General features: G+C 49.0%; 2 protein-coding genes and 1 long non-coding RNA gene across 3 annotated transcripts; all 3 read left to right on the top strand.

Annotated features, from left to right (window-relative positions):
• The first annotated feature begins 1,194 nt into the window (after positions 1–1,194).
• On the top strand, positions 1,195–4,043 carry LOC112877067. Its single transcript, XR_003225430.1, has 3 exons — positions 1,195–1,352; positions 3,827–3,890; positions 3,953–4,043. It is a non-coding gene; the product is annotated as an uncharacterized LOC112877067 (long non-coding RNA).
• A 4,185-nt stretch (positions 4,044–8,228) lies between these two features.
• Positions 8,229–10,299, top strand: LOC112876893 (transcription factor bHLH61-like). The gene is made up of 4 exons (XM_025941074.1): positions 8,229–9,022; positions 9,127–9,300; positions 9,483–9,653; positions 9,906–10,299. The coding sequence occupies exons 1-4, from the start codon at positions 8,450–8,452 to the stop codon at positions 9,993–9,995; spliced, it is 1,008 nt and encodes a 335-aa protein (XP_025796859.1). The 5' UTR covers positions 8,229–8,449; the 3' UTR covers positions 9,996–10,299.
• Positions 10,300–11,593: 1,294 nt separating this feature from the next.
• LOC112872615 (ankyrin repeat domain-containing protein, chloroplastic) lies at positions 11,594–15,115 on the top strand. Its single transcript, XM_025935676.1, has 8 exons — positions 11,594–12,386; positions 12,947–13,023; positions 13,240–13,338; positions 13,423–13,521; positions 13,854–13,952; positions 14,032–14,130; positions 14,367–14,578; positions 14,669–15,115. The coding sequence occupies exons 1-7, from the start codon at positions 11,663–11,665 to the stop codon at positions 14,493–14,495; spliced, it is 1,326 nt and encodes a 441-aa protein (XP_025791461.1). The 5' UTR covers positions 11,594–11,662; the 3' UTR covers positions 14,496–14,578; positions 14,669–15,115.
• Positions 15,116–21,715: the final 6,600 nt, after the last annotated feature.

The following is a 21,715-nucleotide window of genomic DNA, read 5'->3' on the forward strand; positions in this document are numbered from 1 at the left end:
CTAATAAGAAAGATTGCCAACTTTGCGATGCCATCAGCTCATGATCTTCCATATCAAATTAGCCAAAAGAGTTGATTGAAAATCATACCGAGAACCATGGATGATTTATCTCCTCTCCACATTTGCCATCGATGAAGAGGCACGGGATCAAGTTTGAAGGTGCGCCATGGGAAATCTTGCACCGAGGACCAGTGATTCGTTTAGCTAACAACCTCCATGCTTGAATTGTATACATCTACTGTCAACGTATCCGTATATAGGGAATGGTTCGTTTGGTTCTTCTTCACACTTCCAAATCTTTCCACTCGATGCGAGGGATCACCTTCCACAGGGAATTCCTCGCCACAGAGGACTTCAACTTTATAGCAGACAAACGGAGGCCCACGGGCTTCTTTCGGCTTGAGATCGAGACCTTTGTGCTTTACTGCTCTGCTAAAGTGTCATCAGACCTTTGTCGAAACGGGCAAAGCTAAGTGAAAGTGCTTCAATAGTGGAGATTTGGTGGTGCGTAATGGGTGGACTAAGAACTGCTCACTGAGTGCCCAGATAGCTTTCTTTTTTTTCAACCTTCGAGAATCCTTCTCAATCCCGGAAACTACACTTTCGTGCTGTCGTATCTTCTTTGCAGTCGTTTATACGGTAGCCACCTTGAAACATAATACTGCCGACAGCTGCCGTATTTCCTGAAGCGTGCCATATCAGGCTTTCAGGATTTTATCAGCCATCTTCTCACCGCTTCAACCGCAGCAGCGTCGACGATGGACGACAGGACGAGGTAAAGCCGAACGGCACGAATCCTGCCTGGCCTACAAGGCCGCACGCGTGCTCTCCCGGCATGGCCGCCATGGCACGCGGCACGCCGAGAAGACAATCCGACAAGAGCCATCAGCTCATCCCCTCCACTCCGGAGGAAAAAGGAGCCATGGATGGTGCCGGTCGCGCGCGTGATCCCAGAAAAGCCGTGACCGCTCGGCAGGGTTGGGGACGAGGTGCCGTGAACTCGTGATGCCTTTGCCGACGGCCCACCTCGTCGTGCTCGCTCCCACTCTGCTTTGAGATGGGCCTCAGATGCCATTCCGTAGTTCGCTCCCGGCCCACGGGCCATCACGCGCCCACGTCCTGCGCTCTGGGCTCTGGCTCTCTCTTCTTCCTCGCGCGTCGTCGCGCACCACAAAGCAGCTCCTGAGCCTCCTCTAAAAAAAAAAGCAGCTCCTGGCCAGTGGCCCATCTCTGTAGGCACGCGCAACCCACCACCGCGCCGCCGCCCCCGTTGCCAACGGCCACTGCCACTTTCTTCTCCGGTCGTTCCTCAATCGTCCGCCGTGGCTCGAGGCCTCCGCAATTCCATTCAGGTAATCTCTCTGCCCACGCGCAGGCTGACCCGGCTATTTCCGGGTAAAACCCTAGTCCGTCGCTCCTTGCTTGATGGTAATGTTGCAAAACAATAGTGTGATCGTATGAGTTTCTTTACCTGCCTGTCGACTCATTAGCTGTCCTGCCATACGCTCTCACATTAGAGACCTGGGGACGATTTAGATTTTATGTCTTAGTTATTACTATGTGAATTGTATAAGTAATTTTATCTGGGTGGTTTAAGAGAGTAAAAGAAAGTGCATGCCTATAGATTAGGGCCAGTTTGGTAGAGCTCCAACTGATCCTGATTCTCTGTGGGAGTTGATTCTCTAAGAGAAGTGATTCTATGGCTGAAGGTGATTCTCTTTGATTCTCTAACATAAACTCTTAAAATCAGGATGGAGAATCACTTCACAGAATCAGGAGAAGCTACTTTTTTCAGCTCCCAGCCTCTTAGTTCATTTCAGAGAATCACTCTACAGAATCAGTAGAGAATCACTTCTCTCTGAAAAACTGTTTGGCAGAGCTCTTGCTGTATTCAGCAGAGAATCAGCTCTGGGAGCTCTGCCAAACTGGCCCTTACTATTGTATTTCGTACTCTTCAGTGTACATGGATGTACAACGTTTTCTCTACAATTTGATGGCTGGTCCAAATCGTCTGATATTCTGGTCAAATCATTACATGATGGCCGAGGGGTATGGCATTTTCTTGTGTGCAAAGCATAAATTGTTTGAAAATAGGTGATTAATAGTTTAATACTGATCCTAATCAAGTTGGAAAATAATGATCACTACTGACCTTGAGAGTTTAGGTCGCTTAGTTGCATCACACTACTATCTACAGGCTCAAAAAAAAAGGCTGATTCTCTGTGCTCGGCAAACACATTATTAGTTCTATCACACTAGTTGTATGATAGAGTTTAATCATATAAATTTACTAGTTAATATGAGATTGCACCAATCAAGTTCTATACCTGCGAATCAGCAAAGATGGGAGTCTAACACACAAGCAGAAGGCTAATACACAACACTTGGCCGAGTATGTTCAAATTCTTCATCAGTTGACAAGTATAACATCCGTCTGATTTTCTGGGGTTGTAAATCTAGCTTTAACTGTATGATGCGTTTCTTTCTTGATTGAGACAATCTATCTTTTCTTTTGAGGTAAGGTTTTGTATGGCTGTATGGACTATGGAGTAGGTGTGTGGGACCACATGTTGCTTCCTTTCTCCTTCAACTCTTCTTTATTCTTCCTCCCATCATGAGTTGTAGTTTGTCATATCAGATGAAATTGTGGTCTGCCTCTGAAGCATCGTATCATTTATCAGTTGAAGTTTCATAGGTTCTGCCCTTTCACTTCACAAACTTCCTATTTTATCGGTGTCGTTTCCCAGATATTCTGCTCAATGCTTGTGCATGCTTATAGAAGTTAAATAAGTTTTATATTGAAAAAATATCAATCTATGTCAATTCACAACTGGAAAACTATTGAAGTTTGATTTTATATATTTTTCTCAAGTGGTGAATCTGTGAGAGGTTCTTGAAATGCAGGATAAGTACAATATCTTCTTGGCATTTTCTGTATCATAATCACAATATAGAAAAGTGATGAATCTAAAAATCATTTTATTGCCGTGGATGTGTGTGATGGGATTCACTAAGCAGATATCATACTTCCTATTCTTTTGCTGTCTGTAGCTCATTGCGGTCACTGTTAACACTGGCATATATTTATGCCTTCCTGTAAGGTTGTCCACTTGGATGTGCAAATTTTGATCCAAAGTTTATATATTTATGGTATTTGGTTTCTGGGTTCCTTCACTACAACTAGCTTAGATTTTCGGTTTTGGGTTCCAGGTTTCCTTCCTACAACTAGCTTCAAATTTTTGGTTTTGGTTCCAGGTTTCCTTCACTAGAGCTTTTCAGTGTTAGCAAATAGTTGCAACTAATTACATCACTTCACAGAAGAAATAGATCTGGGAGCTGATGTGAAGTCAATCTGGCTCTTCCTTTTTTAGGAATCTGGATCTAATTTTCTCGCAAGGACTTTTACTCACTAGATCTCTTCGGACTTTTAGATGTCACATGTCTGTTTGGTTTGCACTGAAACTAACCTGGCCAAAATTCATCTAGCCACAGAAGTTTTGAGTGCATGCCGAACACCTGGGATTTTTCTAGCAAGTCTGGGGAAACCTTTTTGGGCTGCTTTAGGCTTCGAGTATTAAATCATGAGGTCTTGACTTATTGTTACCTGGTCAATTGAGTTTTCTATTAATTTGGATGATAAATGACCAAGACCTGGATCCAGTTCACTCTCCTTACTGAATTAGATAGAGGTTGTGGTCATCCTGATTCCTGATCTCCCTTATCATGGTCACAAAAAGGTTCTTAATTACAATAAGTCCTGGAGGGTATGAATATTTGGCCTTCACCTTCTTTTGTGCTTAGCATTCTTAGCCTGTAATTTCTGCAGGATTGGTTTGTCAAATAGAGTTACATAAAGGAAACTGAAGGGCTGTTTCTTAAAGAATGATAAGGTAATTTTTTTTCTTGTTATGATTATTGCTCTATGTTCTCTGTCTAAACCACGGGCCTGCAGGCTTCCTAAACCCCCCGACATCACCACCAGATCAGCTTGACCTGAACTTCACAGTATATAATATATATACTGGTTAGCTCTGTGCCTCTGTGTTATTGTTCTTTTTTTTTGAAAAGGAATCTGTGTTATTGTTCTTGGTTCCAATGAACAAGATAGTATTGTTTGATTGATTTTGTGGCATGTCATTGGAAGTTGAAACTATGGAGTCTATCCTCTTAAATTGTGATATATATCATGCTTTCGTTTATCCTACGGTAATTTCTGGACTCTGTACGGAGAAAGGTGTGTCACTGTAAATTTGTGTACCCTCTCAAACTGTAATATGCATGCACTACTTGTGTTCGTGCTTTCATATGTTTGGCAGTAATTTCTGGTGCATGATGATTCCATTTTTTTTAAGAACACGCAACGTGTGTATCATTCATTAAGAGAGGAACTGGTGCATGATGATTACTTTGACTGTTTGTGATGTCACAGTAGCATATCATGGCATGTTTGCCTTTCATGGCCAATTGCATTCGTCTTTTCATTTTGCTGATGAAGCGCCCCCGTAATGTTGCTAAACTCTGCTTATTATCTCCTCTTAACATGTGAAACCCCCAGATGGTGGCTTTAGCATGTTATGCTTCATGGTCTCTAGTGTGTCCTTTCCTTTTTCTATTTTTGTTTTCGAACTGTATCTACCATGTTTCTCATATGACCCGTCATTCTCTTGGCTCAGCCTAGGTGGCGTAAGTAGCGTGCATTGTGTGCTGGTTTCCGCCCTTTTCAAGTCCATTATGTATACTACTGAGCAGTTGGATTCTTTTGCAGGACCAAATTCCCTTCAATACAAAAGGAGAAGGAATATCAAGCTAGCTGGAGTAGATTCTTATATACTAGGAAGGACAGTTCGAGGTTGAATTCGTGTGCAGGCAATGAGTTGGCCGCAGGAGGCCTCGCAGAATCTGCGCCTATCTCTGAGACTAGCTAGGAGCGAGCGCTTTTGAGTTGTTCCGATGTCGGTATCCTGGTAGGGTTCCTAGCTACCTCGGAGGCGTAGCGGGCGGCCTTGAGCGCCTTCGTATGGCTGGCTGTGACCATCGAGTCTCGGAATCCGTTCAGCATTTCAGCCCAGCACACAGGGGCGATGGTGGGTCATCATGCAACAGCGATGATAGACGACGACGCTTGCCTCTCCTTTGCTGCTTTCGAACGAATGGTATCCGAATTCGAAGCTTGCTTGGTGCATGTATGGAGATCGAGCTCTTGTGTTCGCTGTTGATCTGAATCTATGCTCTTGTGCTCACTGGATGATTGTTGAGCTTTCGCTACCCGAGTGCACGTGAGGCTATCTTCAACCGTCGTTGTCTATATCTTTCTTTATATCCTTCATTTACAGAATTCTCTACAAGATTCTCTCCTCTATATCTCATTTCTCTCCAACAACGTTCTCTAAATCTCGTTCTCTGTACATTAAACCCTATATTAGAAACGTATTTTGTTCCAAATTTTTATACATACGTATTTATCATATCTCAAATGTTATGGACATATTTTATTTTTATTTAATTTAGTGTTTAAAATGTAAAGAAAAAATAGAGAAGAGGAGAGAGAATCTCTATATAGAGGAAACCTGTAGCGTTCTCTATTTTAAAGAACCATTTAGAGAACGCTGCTGGAGCAATAGAGAGACGGAATCTTCTCTATATAGTATATAGTAGAGAACGGTTCAGAGGGCACCGCTAGAGACGGCCTGATCGGCCACTACTAATTTATCAAAAAGATCAGAACTTGTCGTGTGCATTTGGCCTTAGCGTAACCGCGCGCTGGTCGGCCATGCCCCGCGCCGGCTGGTGATTGGTAGAGCGGCGGTCAATTATCAGAGGCCGGGTTCATCAGCTGCGCCCCCTGCGCTGGGCATGCGCATGGCGTCCAGAGCTCATGGGAACAGGCAGACGGGCGGGCCCTACCCTGGCATGTACCCGGACGCCGGAGACCCAGCACATTCGCGAGCACTGTGCCGCTGATGAGATGACGCGCGCAGCGCAGAGCCGCGCCCCCCACGCCGGCTAGCCGTTGGTTCGATCCCCAATGCCCATGGCAACAGACAGGTCGCTAGCTCTCGTGAAAACGGGGGAGCGGAACGGGTCGGGGTTTTTTTTTTAAAGATCCGGAACGGGTCATACCGTGCATCGATCAGTCAACCGCCCATGCCCACAGTGAAACGATGGGGAAGGAGAGACCAGCACCAGCTGCCACAAGCAAGAGAGGGGCGTACGCCAGCGGCCAGCGCACGCCGACCCACGCCCCGCGCCCCGCGCCAACAGGCTCCGTCGTGGCCGTAGCGGCCGCGGGTGGGTGCGTCCACCCGCGGACACCGCCGCTGTTTGCGGGGCGGCACCGTGCCAGCACGACGGCACGGGCGAGCCGTCGATCCAGCGCGCTGGCCGCGGGGGCGCGTTAGCGCTTGGCGGTCGCCCGCCGCTAGGTAGGGGGGAGAATTGGGATCCGCGCGCCGGCCGGCTCCGTCGTCGGCGTCCCTCCCCCCGCGCGCGGCGCGGCGCGGCCCAGCCCCTGTCACCTCAAAACTGTCGCGCGCGGATGCCGGCTGCGCCCCCGTGAACCGCCCGCTTGCGCCGCGCGACCCCCTCGCTTTGTTCCCGCGCGCGCCTTGTGAGCCGGTCGCTGCCGGGCTGCCTGCTGGTATGGCGTGGCACGGACGGCGGTACCGTCGGCCGGCGGGTGGCAGGCAGGGGCATCGCATCGGCGCCACGCACAGGTCCCCTTGCGCACCTACGTAAGCGACGCTTTTGTCTGACGCCGCACAGCGCCGGCCCGGCCGGCACCTGTGCCGTGGCATGTGGTGACCGCAGCATGCTGATGGCGAGAGCTGCTCGCTCTCTCCTGCACTGTACGTGTGCGTGCGCGCGCACGGACCGCCGGACGTCGGCCGGCCGGCCACATCTATCGTCAATCGGTCTATAGAGCTCTCGATGCTCATTGAAAAACCGCGCGAATTACGACGACACCACGCATTGCGTGTGGTGCGTGACAATGGAATTTTTTTTCCTGTGTCCCCATCGAGTGGGCTGTTGAGCAATGCTAGATCGCTCGTACAATACTCCAACTGGCTACGACGTGGTGGCAGTACGAACACGGATCGAAGACGTGCCAGGGGTGGCATCCCGGTTGTTGTTCCATGCGCCATTGTTTTAGCCTTATCCACGCATCCGTCAGATCCGAAAGCTCATCCGTATCAGGAGTAACCACCCCTCAAATATCCCCGGATAACGAACGAGACCCGGCCGGCGGCGGCGGCGCGAGGGCGAGCTAGATCGCCCCCAGCACGGCCATCCAGGTTGAGGTCGTCCAGGCCAGCAGCAGCATATTCTTCCCTCCCGGCCTGGACGCGCAATGCATCCTAGTACGCGGCGGAAGAATCGGCAAAGCACGCGACTGATGATGGTGATCATCAGGCGCCGTGCCATGATTACGCGCATCCGTGTACGTCGTACCCAACCGCTGGCTCTGTCCGCGCGCGTCTCCAGCAGCCAGCACAGCCGTCGACAGCGACGCGGGCGGCGGCGTCTGCTCGGCGCTCCGCTCCGGCCACCATCCACCATCCCCCGGTCGAGCTCGGGGACGAGGACGAAGCGGGACATGCCGGGCGCGCGCACGCGACGTCCCACCTCACCCAAGGGCCAGGCGTGTGAGCTCACCGTGGGCCGGCCGGCCCGGGGCGTGCGCCACCCATCCGGCGGCCGTCGCCACCACCGGCCGTACCAACTCGTCAAACGGCCAAGGCATCTGGCACTAAACAACGGCGCCTAGCCCGTCCCTTTTTGACGTTCGTCGCCTCGCCGTCGCCGCTGTAGGTGGCCGTGACAAGTCTCCGCCGGGCCTATCAGCCTGATGGCGCCCCGATTAACTAGGACTCGAAATTCCATCTGCATCCAGACCTCGGTCGAACGCCGCCAGCGGCGAGGGCGATTTAAAAAAGGCCTCCGCCGCGAGATTGCAGACTTCAGGCGAAAACGACGTGCCCCGTTAATTGAAACCGAATGTCGCCGAGGGGATTAAACTAATGCGCAGATTCCCACTCCATTCTTAGGCGCCCATGCTTCCTACTTTCAGAGTGACCGACCCGCCGGGCCATGCCCATGCCGAGCGCCGATACGCCTGAGCGCGCGAGAGCACCAGACGGCCAAGGAATAATTGTCGCTCAGGTTGCGGAGGACACGAACCGGCCGGCCCACCGGGGATTAATTCCCAGGTTGCTTCCGTGCCCGCCCCCCTCCCTGCTCACCCCCACACGCTGCCACTGGCCGCTGCAAGTTGGGCATGTGTTTGGCGCTACCAGCCGACGGCCGCGTTCAGTTTGCTATAAGCGTGAGGGTTTGTGCGGGGTCGCTGGGCATTAGACAGAGCGAGGAAATTACTGGGCGCGCGAGGGGTAGCATCTAGCATCGTCCGTGAGAGAGAGGAGCGAGGAGGAGAGTCGTTGGGCCGGACGGCATGGAGCTCGACGAGGAGACGTTCTTGGACGAGCTCATGTCGCTGCGGCGGGAGGCGGCGGCGGCGGCGCCGTGGCAAGGCTACCCGGCCGGAAGCGGCGCGATGATGAGCGACCTCCTCTTCTACGGCGCCGACGCGAGAAGCGGCGGCGGCGGCATGGACCTGCCGCCGTTCCAGGAGCTGGCGCCCATGCCGCCCGCGGCGCCCCCGCACGAGGAGTTCAACTTCGACTGCCTGAGCGAGGTGTGCAACCCTTACAGGGGCTCCGTCGCCGCCCCGGGGGAGGCAGCGCCCGGCCAGACGCTCGTCGCCCCTCTCCACGACGCCATGGTGGAGGAGGAGACGAGCGGCGATAAGGGGCAGTACTACGGAGGCGGGGGCTCCCCGACGTTCGTGTTCGGAGGAGGCGCCGGCGAGAGCTCGGAGATGGCCATCAGGGGTGTCGGCGGCCCCCACCACAGGAGCAAGCTCCACGGCGCGCCGTCGAAGAATCTCATGGCCGAGAGGCGCCGGAGGAAGCGACTCAACGACCGCCTCTCCATGCTCCGCTCAATTGTTCCAAAGATCAGCAAGGTATGTAAAGCATCCAATCGATCGTCTAGCTTAGCTTCTTTTGGTTATGCACGTATGTGACTAGCGGCTGAAACCGGTCGATCATATATATTGCTCGTCATCAGATGGACAGGACATCCATTCTTGGGGACGCCATTGACTATGTGAAGGAGCTGACAGAGCGGATCAAAGCCCTCGAAGAGGAGATCGGCGCCTCGCCGGAGGACCTGAACCTTCTGAATACCTTGAAAGATTCGTCCAACAGTAACAATGAGATGATGGTGAGGAACTCCACCAAGGTATGCACGCCACGCGCGCCTCTCACATTCACATGCATACGCTCTCGAGTCCCGATCACTATCTAGCTCAACTGTAGGGCACAGCAATACTGATTGTGCTCTCTCTCTCTCTCTCTCTCTCTCACAAACACACCAGCTGATGACGAGCTACTGCTTTTTTTGATCCATGTGGGTCGTCACAGTTCGACGTCGAGAAGCGGGGCAACGGGAGCACGAGGATCGAGATCTGTTGCCCGACAAACCCCGGGGTGCTGCTGTCCACGGTAAGCGCGCTGGAGGTGCTGGGGCTGGAGATCGAGCAGTGCGTGGTGAGCTGCTTCAGCGACTTTGGCATGCAGGCCTCTTGCTTACAAGTAAGTAATCAAGGGGTTATTTGATCTGAAATATTGTTCAACATATATGCTCTTGAATTCTTCTAGACATTTTAAGTTGGGATAGAACCAGAGACTTGCGTTTTGAGGCAAGAACCATAAATTTTGTCTTTACAATAAGAAAAAACATGAAATAAAACAGCTGCTAAAGCATCCGGAACACACCGAGAAGATGCAATCGTTCATCGATCTCATTAGTATGTTTTACAAGGATTTGTTGTGAACTTATGGTAGGAGGAGGACGGGAAGAGGCAAGTAATAAGCACCGACGAGATAAAGCAGGCATTGTTTAGGAGCGCTGGGTATGGAGGGAGGTGTCTCTAGCATGCAGGTCGAAATTTCATCCAGCGAATTGAATGTAAATCGGACCGATTGGTCGTTCTTGTTCTTGATGATGCCTTCCCGCGCGTGGCTTTGCTCCATGAATTAATATAGAGCTAGCTAGTGTTCATCTTTGAGTGTAGCTAGTATGAGTAATCTGAATCCCAGCAAATTAAAGATTTGCTCAGGTATTGTAAGTTGATCATTTCTTGTGGTTTGTATCATTTTGGCTTGTATGTGGATTATTGATATCATGTATCGCGCGACATGGCTTGGGTTAAATGCCAAGAATCTGGATTGTTTCTTATGTAAGTTTAGCTGTGGACTTTTGTTCTTTTCCTTCCAGGAAACGGTTGCACACAGTTCTTAGATTTGTCATTGAGCTACCATATGCTCATATGAGGAAACAGTGGTGGTGGTATGTGGTTCTATTCCCTTTGCTTGGTTCTTAATCGCGCGTCAGCTAGCGACCGTGTATGCAGGAGACGCGAGCGCTGCTAAGTACATAGCATATTGGGTAGAGAACAAGGGAGAGCTTGGTCAGTCTATAGGGCGATATCCTGTTCCCTGATAGTTCAATGACATGCAAGTGTGCAAGAGCAGTAATCTAGCTATATGCATTTTAGTACGTACACTAGTACATGGAATGATTCGTTATTTTATGGTCCATCTAAACGCTACAGCTCCGCAAATCGTACGTGTAGACGCGTGGCAAAGAACAAGTCGATGTCTGAATACGTACAAATCGTACGGATCAATCAGATATGGCTCTATGATGAAAATTCATTTAAAACTCTGAATATGCCTCTTAATTATCTCTCGTGGCTATCATTTCTGCTTTCTGATTACAGGAGTCAAAATAGCCTACGATTTGCAACGGAAGGAATATATATTTATAAATAAATATGCGCAATCGTACATAGGCAAAGGAGTATGTATTCAGAGGCGGACCCAGGGCAAGGGGTTTTTTTTTTTTGGGTGGGTTGTTGGGGGGGGGGTTAGTGTGGTTACAATGGAGATGCTTATAGACACGGTGCTTAGGTAAGAAAATCGAACTCTTGAGCCACGTCATATGCACTTACTGCTTATTATAAGGTGGATATAGGATGTGTGCCTTTGTACCATATAGTGTGTCAACTTTTTCCTTTTTAAGCATTTGTACATAAGCACCTTTCAACTTTAAAGTTCTACCACACGTACAGGCATTGCTACACATTGCATGTTGTGCACATCACTAACAAGTTTAACCGTGCATGCTATAAAAAAATAGCTAGCTATACTAGAGATAAGATTTAAATACAATTTATGGCGTCATGCTGACGTATAAAAAGCAAAAGCCAATGAATTCTTGTCGCTCTAATAATTCCACAGCTCTATCTTTTTTTATTTTTATGATATTTTAACTGCATGTTGATGCTTCCCAGAAAAAAAATAAGCACTCGTCGTTTTTTTTCTTTCAAGAGGAGCACTCGTCGCACTAGTCCTTCTTTCGGGCCGTGAAAGTCACCCCTTTTGGGGCCCAATTGGCTAATTCCTAGCCCAGATAGAACCAAGCAATAGACCGGCTGGCCTGGTCCGACCCGGCCCAGGCATAAACGGTCGGGTTCACCGGCCAATCCTCTCTGCTTCCGACGCGGGACGGCCTCACCGCACGAAGAGGGGTCGACGCCATGACGCCGGCCGCCATATCCCACCACCACCACCGCCGCCTCCTTCTCCCCTTCCCTTCCCCGATCCAAACCCTAAACCCTTTCGCCACCTCCTCGCCTCGCCCCCGCCATCAACTCCCACAACCCATCACCTTATCCCTATCGCCCCGACCAGCCTTCTCCTCTGCCTTCGCGGTCGCTGCCGTCGATGACGACGAGGATGTCGTCATCGGGGACTGCCTCGTGTTTGACGACGACGCCTTCGAGGAACCGGACCTCGACCTCCCCTCGTCCCCGGCGCCTCCGAGCGCCTCCCGATACGGCCGGAGGGCGGAGGCCAGCAACGGTTCGAGCCTGGTGCCGGAGAAGTGGAGGGATGCCGAGGAGGAGATCAACCTGACGAAGAAGGAGAAGCGCCGCATATCTCACGGGCTGCGATTCGGGAGTCGCCTCGAGCGGCGGGCGCCCCCGGCCGTTGTCGCCCCTGACGAATTCCGCGCGTACCGCAAGGGAACGCTGCAGGCGGAGAGTGAGCACGTTGCTAACGTATACCGGGGGCCGCTGGAGAGGACTCTTCCGCCGGCAGAGAAGGTGGAGGAGCCTCCGCCGCCGGAGCCGGGGACGCGTGTGGCCCCGAAGAACCCGAGGATGGGGATCGATGTTGGCAGCCTTGAGGACATTTCGGAGTTTTTTAGCAATCGGGAGTATGTTCAGGGCGAGATGGAAGACAGCAAGAGCCCCAAAAGTGAGTTCTGATGACATGTTTCACGATACTGAAATGCTGCACCGATCAGCATTTTTGTGTTTGGATTTTACAATAAAGAGTAGTTTAAACCGATCATTCAAATATCAAAACTCACTGCATCCACAAATAACACTGCAACAGCTAGAATCATGGCAGTTCATGAGCTTACATCAAATGCTATACAATAGCAATGCTATAGCTCCTTCAGTGGTGATGCAATATAGAATATGTGTGCTTTTACTCCTGTTGCCAGGTTCTTATATTACTGCAACTGGCTTTGGCCAGTTCTTCATACCTTACAGCAATCTATGCCCAAACAGATATTATCAATAGTGCGTTGCAAATTATATTACCTCAGTAGCCATTTTAGTTTCTCTTGCTATACAAGGATGACTGATTGTTAGACAATGCCGCTGCTGTTTGGCCAATTGGATGAAGTAGCAGTTTAGTTCGATACAACTTTCACTAATTTCTAGACAAGAGTGACTTAGTTCTTTCTTTTATGTCATTCTTTTGTTTATTAATTATTATGCATAACAATTACTTCTTTTGTACTTCAGACCGTCAGAAGCTATTCTCAAATGAGGAGAAGGTTCTTCTGAACAAGCGAGTGCCTGATCTGGAAGCCGCTGCTTCTGTAAGCAATCCCTGTTCAGAACAGTTCTGTTTTTGTCGAGTCAATAGTAATGTGCAGTAGCGGCTACTTTCTGAGTCATCAGTTGGAGATTTTTATTTTTATACTCAGATTTCTTAAGATGTGTGGATCTTCTGCCTCTTAGCCTGGTTTATGATGATCTTTGTTATTTCAAGTTTAGTTTCTGGTGTAATGTGATCTTTTATCTATTCCTTGTAGAGTAAATGGCTTCCACTTCACACCCTTGCTGCATCTGGGGATTTCTATCTATTGGATAGCCTTCTAAAACATAATGTGGACATAAATGTGCTCGACAAGGTAATTGCTACTGTTTTTACTTTATGTGACTTCTTTGTTTTTTAGATCATTACCACTGATTGCACCTTTTTCTGGTTCCCTTAGGATGGTTTGCCAGCAATTCAGAAAGCAATTCTTTCAAAGAAGGCTGCTATTATCAACTATCTTTTAAGGAACTCAGCAAATCCATTCATCCAAGATAAAGTGAGTGCAGACCTTGTCTAACATGCTTGTAAACTGTTTATGCAGAACCTATTTGCAAGTAGTGTTATTTGGACCTGTCTTCATTACTTTAGGTCCCTTGGTGCCTCGATCTGAAAGTTGGCTCTTTGAGTATTTGCCTTCTATTTCTGTATGCCAAAGTGTATTGCATTTGCCTTATTTAATCATCATTGCTTTGATGATCTACTGGCATGCTCCTTGGTTCCCTCTGGTTTGATGCAATATTATAGATGAGATTTATTTTCCATGTGTTTTATGTTTCTTGTGACTTGTGTTGATTTAATCCCACCAACTTCACAATTTTGGTGATACAGGATGGTGCAACCCTAATGCATTATGCTGTCCAAACTGCATGCAGTCAGACCATAAAGACTCTTTTGCTGTACAATGTTGACATCAACCATCCAGACGATGTAAGCTAAGTTCTGGAACTTTCTTGCTTTGTTTTCTCTTCTGTTAGTTGGACTAACTGCGTAGCTTCGCCACTTGCAGTATGGATGGACACCTTTGCATCTTGCTGTACAAACACAGAGGACTGACATTGTGAAGCTACTTCTAATAAAGGGCGCTGATAGAACTCTGAAAACCAAAGTAAGTAAAGCGAATATTCAACAGTTCTCAAATGATTTAGTAAGAACACGTTTATGGAGGCTGAACCGAATTGTCTGTGAATCACATTCGCTGAATTCTCAAATGACATCACGTTGCCACCCCAATTTTGTCTTTTATTTTTCCATAGTAGATAGGATGCATTATCGCAGTCCTATATTCTTCTGAAACAAGTGCTCTGCTAATGGGGAATAATTTTGTTGATGAATTCCTTTCAGGATGGATTGACACCTTTGGACTTGTGCCTCCATCTAGGTCACCATGTGCAGACATATGAGCTTATCAAACTACTTAAAAGCTTCCGAGGACAAAAACAGCATGCTTCAGTTTACCTGGAGGGTGTATGACCAGTTGGAGTCAATGAGGTTTATGGCGGAGATTGGCTTGCTGGGAGACACTTTTTAGTGTACGGTATTGCTTTGAGTTTGAGGTAGGTACAGGCCAACTTGATGTTTTTGACTCATTTATTTTCCTTTTTTGTTTTCTTTTTGGTTGGCCTGACTGGACCAATTGGTTGCAGGAAGTAGTTTACCTTCAGAACTGAAAGCAATGAGTAGATCAGGTTACAGCTGAGATTGAGCCCATGAGATTGTTGATGACCAAACCTTTCCCTAGGTCAGCCAAAGAACTTTTATCAGATTCGCATCTGTTTCTAGAATGGTACTGTCTTCTCCTTTTGGTCCATTGGACTCGTGTTTGGGACAGCCTGATCCCGGCCCAGTACACGTGGGGGCGGGCCAGGAATTTAACTAGATTTCCGGCCTACCAACGTGCAATGGGCCAAGATTGCACTGTCCCAAGCAGGCCCTTAGGTGGAGACCTTTTGCACATTTATTCAATAATTATACCAGATAGTATATGCAAAGAAACATGAGTTGTACCTATCCTTTTTCCCATATAGTTTGCTGTGATGGATTGGGAAATTCCGTTACCAGATATTGGATCCATTTTTTTTGGTGCTTGGCACTATTTGTTTGTTTTTTTATCGGTTGGTATTGTCTATGTTTTCGTTGCTGAGTTTGGTATTTGCAGTTGTCACCTGGAAACAGAGCCTGTTAAACTGACACTGACCTTAATATACATATTCGTTTTTTTATTCCACTAACTTAATCAGTTGCTGATGTCTTTGCAAACCTTGATCCAAAAGTACAAGGATGAGGATTTTTTGCACTCATGTCCATATGCCCGATGCAACTAATTTTGCTACCAGACTTTCAGATCTGAACTTCTCCCAGCAAACCCACGCCAGTTCTGTTATCTTTTAAGAGTGCCTGGACCGTTGTTTCTTTGGTCCCTGGGGTTGCCCATCTCAGCAGGCTTTATGGGCAATTACATGCATCAACTAAATTCCACTTGTACAGATCTTTTGATGAGCAACCAGTGCCCAGGATCTTACTGCCGTACCTTCAAGGATCCTGTCCAACGCTTGCTTTCTTTCTCCACACTCCATGGTCCTTTCCTGGGCCGCCTTGAATGGCCTGCATTGCACGCCAAACATTCCAGAGTGCAGACCTGTAGTTGCAGCTCCAGTAAATAATCAAAGCATCATGGTCCAGGAAAATGGTAATCAGCTCAAACCAGCCCATTTAAGTCCCAGGAAAATGGTAGTCTGTCCAGAGGTTTTTCTTTTTTTAAAAAAATAAAATAAAGGCGTCGAATGACTGTTACATTTTCTATAGAGAAGGGTGAAATGGGCGGCAAATCAAGTCACAGCAAGGTGAGGAGAGTAGACCAGACCAGGGCGGACCAGACTGGCAAGCAGCAACGCCCCATCCATGTGGCGGAGTGGCGCTTGTCTCTGCCCAGGCATTGAATCGGCGTGGGTACCGGACGGGAGCCCCTTGCCCTGGCGGCCCGGGCGAGAAGACGACGCTAGCAAGAGTAGGCGCGGTGGTGAGGTGACAGTTAGCGGGGGCAGGAAGGCAGCGCTAGGGCTAGCGCAGCGGAGCATGGGGCTGGGCTGAGCCTGAGCGGGGGTTGGAGAAGTGAATGAGGGAATCTTTGTCTGACGCTATGGAGGCCAGGCCACGGCAGTCGGCAGAGGCCAGCCGGCCAGGTCCGTCCGGGCCGGCCGGCCGTGCATCTCCCTCCTCCTCCGGCTCCGGCCTCCGTCTGATCTAGTAGTGGTAGTGTAAATGCTGGCGCTGCCTGCCTGACCAAAGTGACCATGCCCCATATTCTCTACCTGCTGTCCCCTTTGATGCTTGTCCCTGCCATCTCATTTATGCTCGTCTCATTACTTCCCCTAGTTACTCCTTTGCAAGTCCCAACTACCTACCCATGGGGATTTCCATCGCGCTTTTGATTTATTAGTATATGGACACCGCGGCTAAGCTGGATCGCTCCCCTCGTACCCTGGGAAACACTAGTACCACCAAAAATACAGTGACATAATCTATCGGTGGTGGTTGGGAGTATACATGATGAATTGCTTTCAGTCAACTCTTTTGACTATATATATGTAACCATGGGAATTGTATCCCTTTTCCTACTCTCTGTCCAATTTTGCTTATGCTAGTCCAGTTACTAATTGAGCTTAGCCATACTGCGTAAGCAAGAAACTTTGGAATTATTGCATTTCTTTTCCTACTATCTATCCAATTTTGCTTATGTTAGCTCAGTTACTAAGGGCCTGTTTGGATACAAAGGATTAAACTTTAGCCAAGGACAAAAGATTAGGCCCGCAAACGAAGGGCTAAAGTTTAGCCCCTTTTGTTGTTTGGATACAATGCTAAAGTTTAGCACCCCACTTTTAGCCCTCCTGTTTGGTTCTCCGAGAGCTAAAATGAGGCTCAAAGTGGAGGGCTAAAGTTTAGCCCATGAAACGAAACAGGTCCTAATATAATTGAGAATTGAACCATACTGCGTAAGCAAGAAACTTTGAAATCACCTCTCACAGCCGGATCAGATGAATATAATGTAGTTGGATTCAAACTATGAAATCCTGAGTGTCACCGAAGTAGTGCAACCGCATGGTGTGTAGCTAGCCGTGCTTGCTGTGTGATGCCTATATGGTAGATCGATCGATTACCAGAGTGATAGAAGGAGCACTCAGCTTTCATCACGGTTTCTGAATTGTTGCTGCTGGCATTTCATTGAGTACGTCTCTTGCCTCAGTCCTCCACTATTAGACTCTACTCTTTGCAGATGCACTCCAATCTCACACTAGGGCAATCAAGTGGTATATATTGCTGGTTCATCACATGTAGTTCACCATGGAGTATGATCAGAGCTCTCTTTTTACTTGCACAATGTAAGACAATCTATATTATTATTGGTCTTATCAGATTCGGTGCACTATTGTGTAGCATGAGATTTGTTCTTGTATGGTTGGTTCAAATGAAAGTAAAATAAGTCACACATAGGAGACCTGCAATTTCCGGGGTAGCAAACAGCAAAGGCAACACTGTGTCATCCGTATCCATGTTCATTCTGAGCACAAGAACGTTAGAGCAAGCTGGACCTCGTGCTGATCCACTGTAGTGGCAGGTCACTCTCCAGCTTCCTGCGTGCTCCGATGCATGCATACCTTAATTTCAAAATGGATCGGAGCTAGCCGGCCTACAGCATGAAGACATGATTGAGAAAGAGGCAGATCGAGGGGGAGGAGAGAAGCTGCTGGAGCATTTACAATTTGTAGAGCTTGGAAGCTGCAGGGCATGCAGTACTGGCCGGGATCTTTAATACACAGAGATACCGGCCGGTACAGTGCTACTCCGGCAGACCGGCCAGCAGCATGGAAGATGGGCTGTTGTGTGCGCGTATGTCTCGTGACCACTTGAATTATTTGTTTTATTTTTTTGTGTACTTGTATTAGAACAAAAGGTTATATTTTGAATTATTTTTGAAAAGTGGGAGTGGGATACATATACTTGTAAGAGCCATTTCAGATTTTATTTCTTGGCTTAATTATGTAGTGTATGTAACACATTTTACAAGTCAGAGAATGCAACCGAGAGTATCAGAATGATCAAATGAAATCACTTAATTGTCCTGGCACCGGCAGCCCATACATAAACTGGAGGGCTTAAACAAGTGAACGTTTCCCTTGGTATATCTTTGGCTATGGAGATACGGAAGACATAAACTGGAGGAGCATACATTCAAGTGCTGATGTATGAGACTGCGACTGCTGCGTATGCATGCATTCATGTTGCAAGCCTCCAACAGAAATTCAAGATTGATCCAAGAAGAATTATTAGGCCAAGTGCCTGGAGGCTGGAACCCTGCTGGAGGCTTGGCTTCGCCGCAGCTACTGTACGTCTCAGTGTCTCTTACAGGCTGCACTCCTGCAGTGGTCGACAGAAAAAGGATCGAATGAAGCCATCAACATCTGGATCTATCTCACGGGTCCAATCTTTCTTCGGAAGCCATGTCTCCGAGACAAAAGATCAGCATACTGGGAGCGGACAGCATATGATCAGCATTTCTTAAAGCTAAGCCAACAAATAAAGAACTGACGGAGATATAAAACAAGCAAGAGCATGCGTGCTGTTGCGTGATTTTCACCCCCGCCATCACCGTACCGTACCAGTAGAATTAACATTGTAGTTCAAGGTTTTTGCACACAGCACGCAGGTTGTGCAAAATCGATGCTCGTCGACGTGATTTGTATGTGCGCGATTCAAGTACCAAGAAATGAATAATGCACGCATGATTAGAAGTCTGAACATATATAGGATGATGCATATATGGACAAGTAATCAACTACTACTACTACTACGTTGCAACAGAGATCGACTTTATTTATGCAAACACTAGGTAAAAACTGCTCTGGAATGCTGAATGAAACGCAGGCATAAGCGCCGCCAGACGATGCATACGAATGCTCACAATATATATTAGGAGTAGAGTGTATATTTATACAGTCTGCGAATACCTCAACGTACAAGATCTCAACAAGTGAACAAGAGAGGGAACCCAGATTGTTGAGAGTGCCACCGAATCTACATTCGTATGAAAGAGTACTAAGATATTGGCACGGCTCAATCAGAAACACCAGGGACCTCGATCGCGGGCATGCATCGCATCGCATCCCGTGGTCATCTGAGTGAGCCGAGCCAACATCATAGCTACTATTTCATCCCTCCTCCTTTCCTTTTGCAGGCCTGCAGATCGAGTGGTGATGGAAAGTAGGAGCACACACATGCCATGGCCATGCAGAAGATGAACAGCCAAGAGTAGTAGCTGGAGAAGAGAACAGGCGGAGAAGAGAGATGGAGCTGGAAGAAGAGGAGACTGGAGAGATGGATGGATGGATGGATAGGGGCTGGAGAATGGAGAATGGAGGAGGGAGGTGCTCCGACTTATGCACGCACCTCACCTCTTGTGTGTGGGTGGGCATTCAAGTCCCTCCGGCTACCAAATGAGTAAGACAGGCTGCGGCATTAATGGAAACCAGGGCCCTGTCTGTCTCTCTCCATCTCCAGCATCGTGGAGGAGGAGGAGGAGTACATGGATGCATATGTAGGTGCAACCACATAAATGAATGAGATTCCCCCGGGCCACGCCCAGCTTTCTTGCCCGATCTGACCCCTAGCTCCCTCTCCCTCCTCTTCCTCTCTCCCCCCTGCATGTGTGTGTGTCTCTATGCAGTGCAAGCAAGAGGGTGCCCAGCCCGAGCCCAGGCAAGCAACAACAACTTTGTCTGCCAGTCTGCCTGCGTCTGTTCATGTGTGAGCGAGAGAGAAACGAAACCCTAGCTAGCAGCTATGGCGGTGGCGGCCGGCTTTGGAGTGCAAGCAAGGTTTCTGTCTTCTACCGACGGGGGGGCAGCCATTACTGATCGATCTTGGCGACGGGTGAGGGAGGACGGTGAAGAACGTGCATGCTATAGCTCCGCCATGCTTGAGGTTGAGGGCGGGAGGTGGAGTAGTAAATGTGTTACGGACGTGATGCAATCGGGACGTGCGTGTTTAATTTCCACCATTTTTCATCGGTTTCTGAGTCGTTGGAGGCACGGATGAGGACGATCCCGAGCTTTGATGGAGCTGCTGGCTGAGATATGGATGGATGGATGGATGGTTACAGCTAGCATTTACGAAGGGGCATGACACCATGCATGGGTAATTACTCATGCATGCCGTTTCAAGTTCGTTCGAACGACTTTCGCAGAAGACGAGGGGCGCCGGAAGAAAAGGGGAGCCAAGGAGAGAGGGGTCGTTGGTGACGGAGGAGGAAAACTAGCTAGGGTTTCAGTTTCTTCTACGAGGTGGAATAGATATTTTTTTTAATGAAATACGTATTTAGGTACGTTCACCAAGAAAGGTGGAATAGATAACTTTGCTTCTGAGTTTTGACAGCGTGCGTGCTCATTATATTATTTTGTGTATCCAAGTTTTCAAAGTTTCTTCGTGGATCGAATCAAATGCTATGGAACCTGTAATTTGGACTGCCATATGTGTCAATCTTAATAAGCTATGTGCTATGGGTCATCGTGTGTAAGGTTTTTTAGTCCCTTCACGTTGCATTATACTATTTATGGTTAGCTGCGGCCTACAAAAAATGTTGGAATTGCTTTCACAATAATTATTACTGTAGATGTGGATCCACAAGAAATTAAATAATGCAAAGTCGGTCTTCCTCAACCACTACTTGCCTTATAGATGGCTAGATGGGCGGGCTAAATCACAGCCTGGAAAAGCACAGCCCAAGCATGGCCTGGCACGCTTGCCATAGTGCCCGGCCGGCCCGGCATGACCGAGAGGGCTATGCATGGGCTGCCACCCCGGCCCGTAGTGCCGGCCTGGGCACGGCCCGACTAAAGGATAGGCTCGATAGTGGCCCGTTAATGGTTAATAACCCACACTCTTTTCTCTCCCTCAACCCTAATTTTCACCCCTCCTCTCTCTCTCCCTCCTCAGCCGCCACTCGCCTCCTCTCCCTTTCTTCTCTCTTTCACCTCCTCCCCTGATGACCGGTGGCCACCCTTCGCCGCCGCGTCGGCCTCCCCTCGCTGCCGCTCCATCAGCCTCCCTACGCCGCCCGCCTGCTCCATCCGCCGCCGCTCCAGCCTCCCCTAGCCGCCGCTCCTTCGGCCACCTCCATGCGCAGCCCTCCGCTTCATCCACCGTCGCTCCTGTCACCACTCCTCCGGCCTCCCTACGCCGCCCCTCCGGCCTCCCCACGCTGTCGCTCAAATCTCGCTGCTCCACCCTTCACTTCGACCGCCGGCCCGCCGCTCCTCCGGCCTCTCGTGCCCCTCCGACCGTTTGCCCTACCGGTCTGCCCTCCCACTGGCAGGCTCGTAGGCTGGCACGGCTCGTCACGCGGCCAGCCCGGCCCAGCATGGATTAACTTGCCCACGGGCCGTGTCTAGGCCTATGGAGCGGCACGTCGGGCGGCCCAGCCCGGCCTGTTAACGTGGTTGTACCATTTCGGGCCGTGCCAAGACGGGCCCATGCCGTGCTGGGCCGGCGGCCCATTTGGCCATCTATAGCTTGCCTCACGACTAGTATTAAGGTGGAGGAATACGTAGCATGTGACGTGAAACAAACAGTTGTTGAGACTTCCGTGAATAAAAACGGCTAAGAGCATGCATCTCGAACAACCAAGCTCTGAGCCAGCT

This window comes from Panicum hallii, chromosome 9 (assembly GCF_002211085.1).
Source record: "Panicum hallii strain FIL2 chromosome 9, PHallii_v3.1, whole genome shotgun sequence".
Lineage (NCBI taxonomy): Eukaryota > Viridiplantae > Streptophyta > Magnoliopsida > Poales > Poaceae > Panicum > Panicum hallii.

Excerpts from the sequence above, each read along its gene's own strand:
- LOC112876893 (XM_025941074.1), top strand. The coding sequence starts at position 8,450 with ATGGAGCTCGACGAGGAGACGTTCTTGGACGAGCTCATGTCGCTGCGG. Across the intron at positions 9,023-9,126 it reads TTGTTCCAAAGATCAGCAAG|ATGGACAGGACATCCATTCT; the intron begins GTATGTAAAGCA and ends GCTCGTCATCAG. Across the intron at positions 9,654-9,905 it reads TGCAGGCCTCTTGCTTACAA|GAGGAGGACGGGAAGAGGCA; the intron begins GTAAGTAATCAA and ends AACTTATGGTAG.
- LOC112872615 (XM_025935676.1), top strand. The coding sequence starts at position 11,663 with ATGACGCCGGCCGCCATATCCCACCACCACCACCGCCGCCTCCTTCTC. Across the intron at positions 12,387-12,946 it reads AGACAGCAAGAGCCCCAAAA|ACCGTCAGAAGCTATTCTCA; the intron begins GTGAGTTCTGAT and ends TTTGTACTTCAG. Across the intron at positions 13,953-14,031 it reads ACATCAACCATCCAGACGAT|TATGGATGGACACCTTTGCA; the intron begins GTAAGCTAAGTT and ends CGCCACTTGCAG.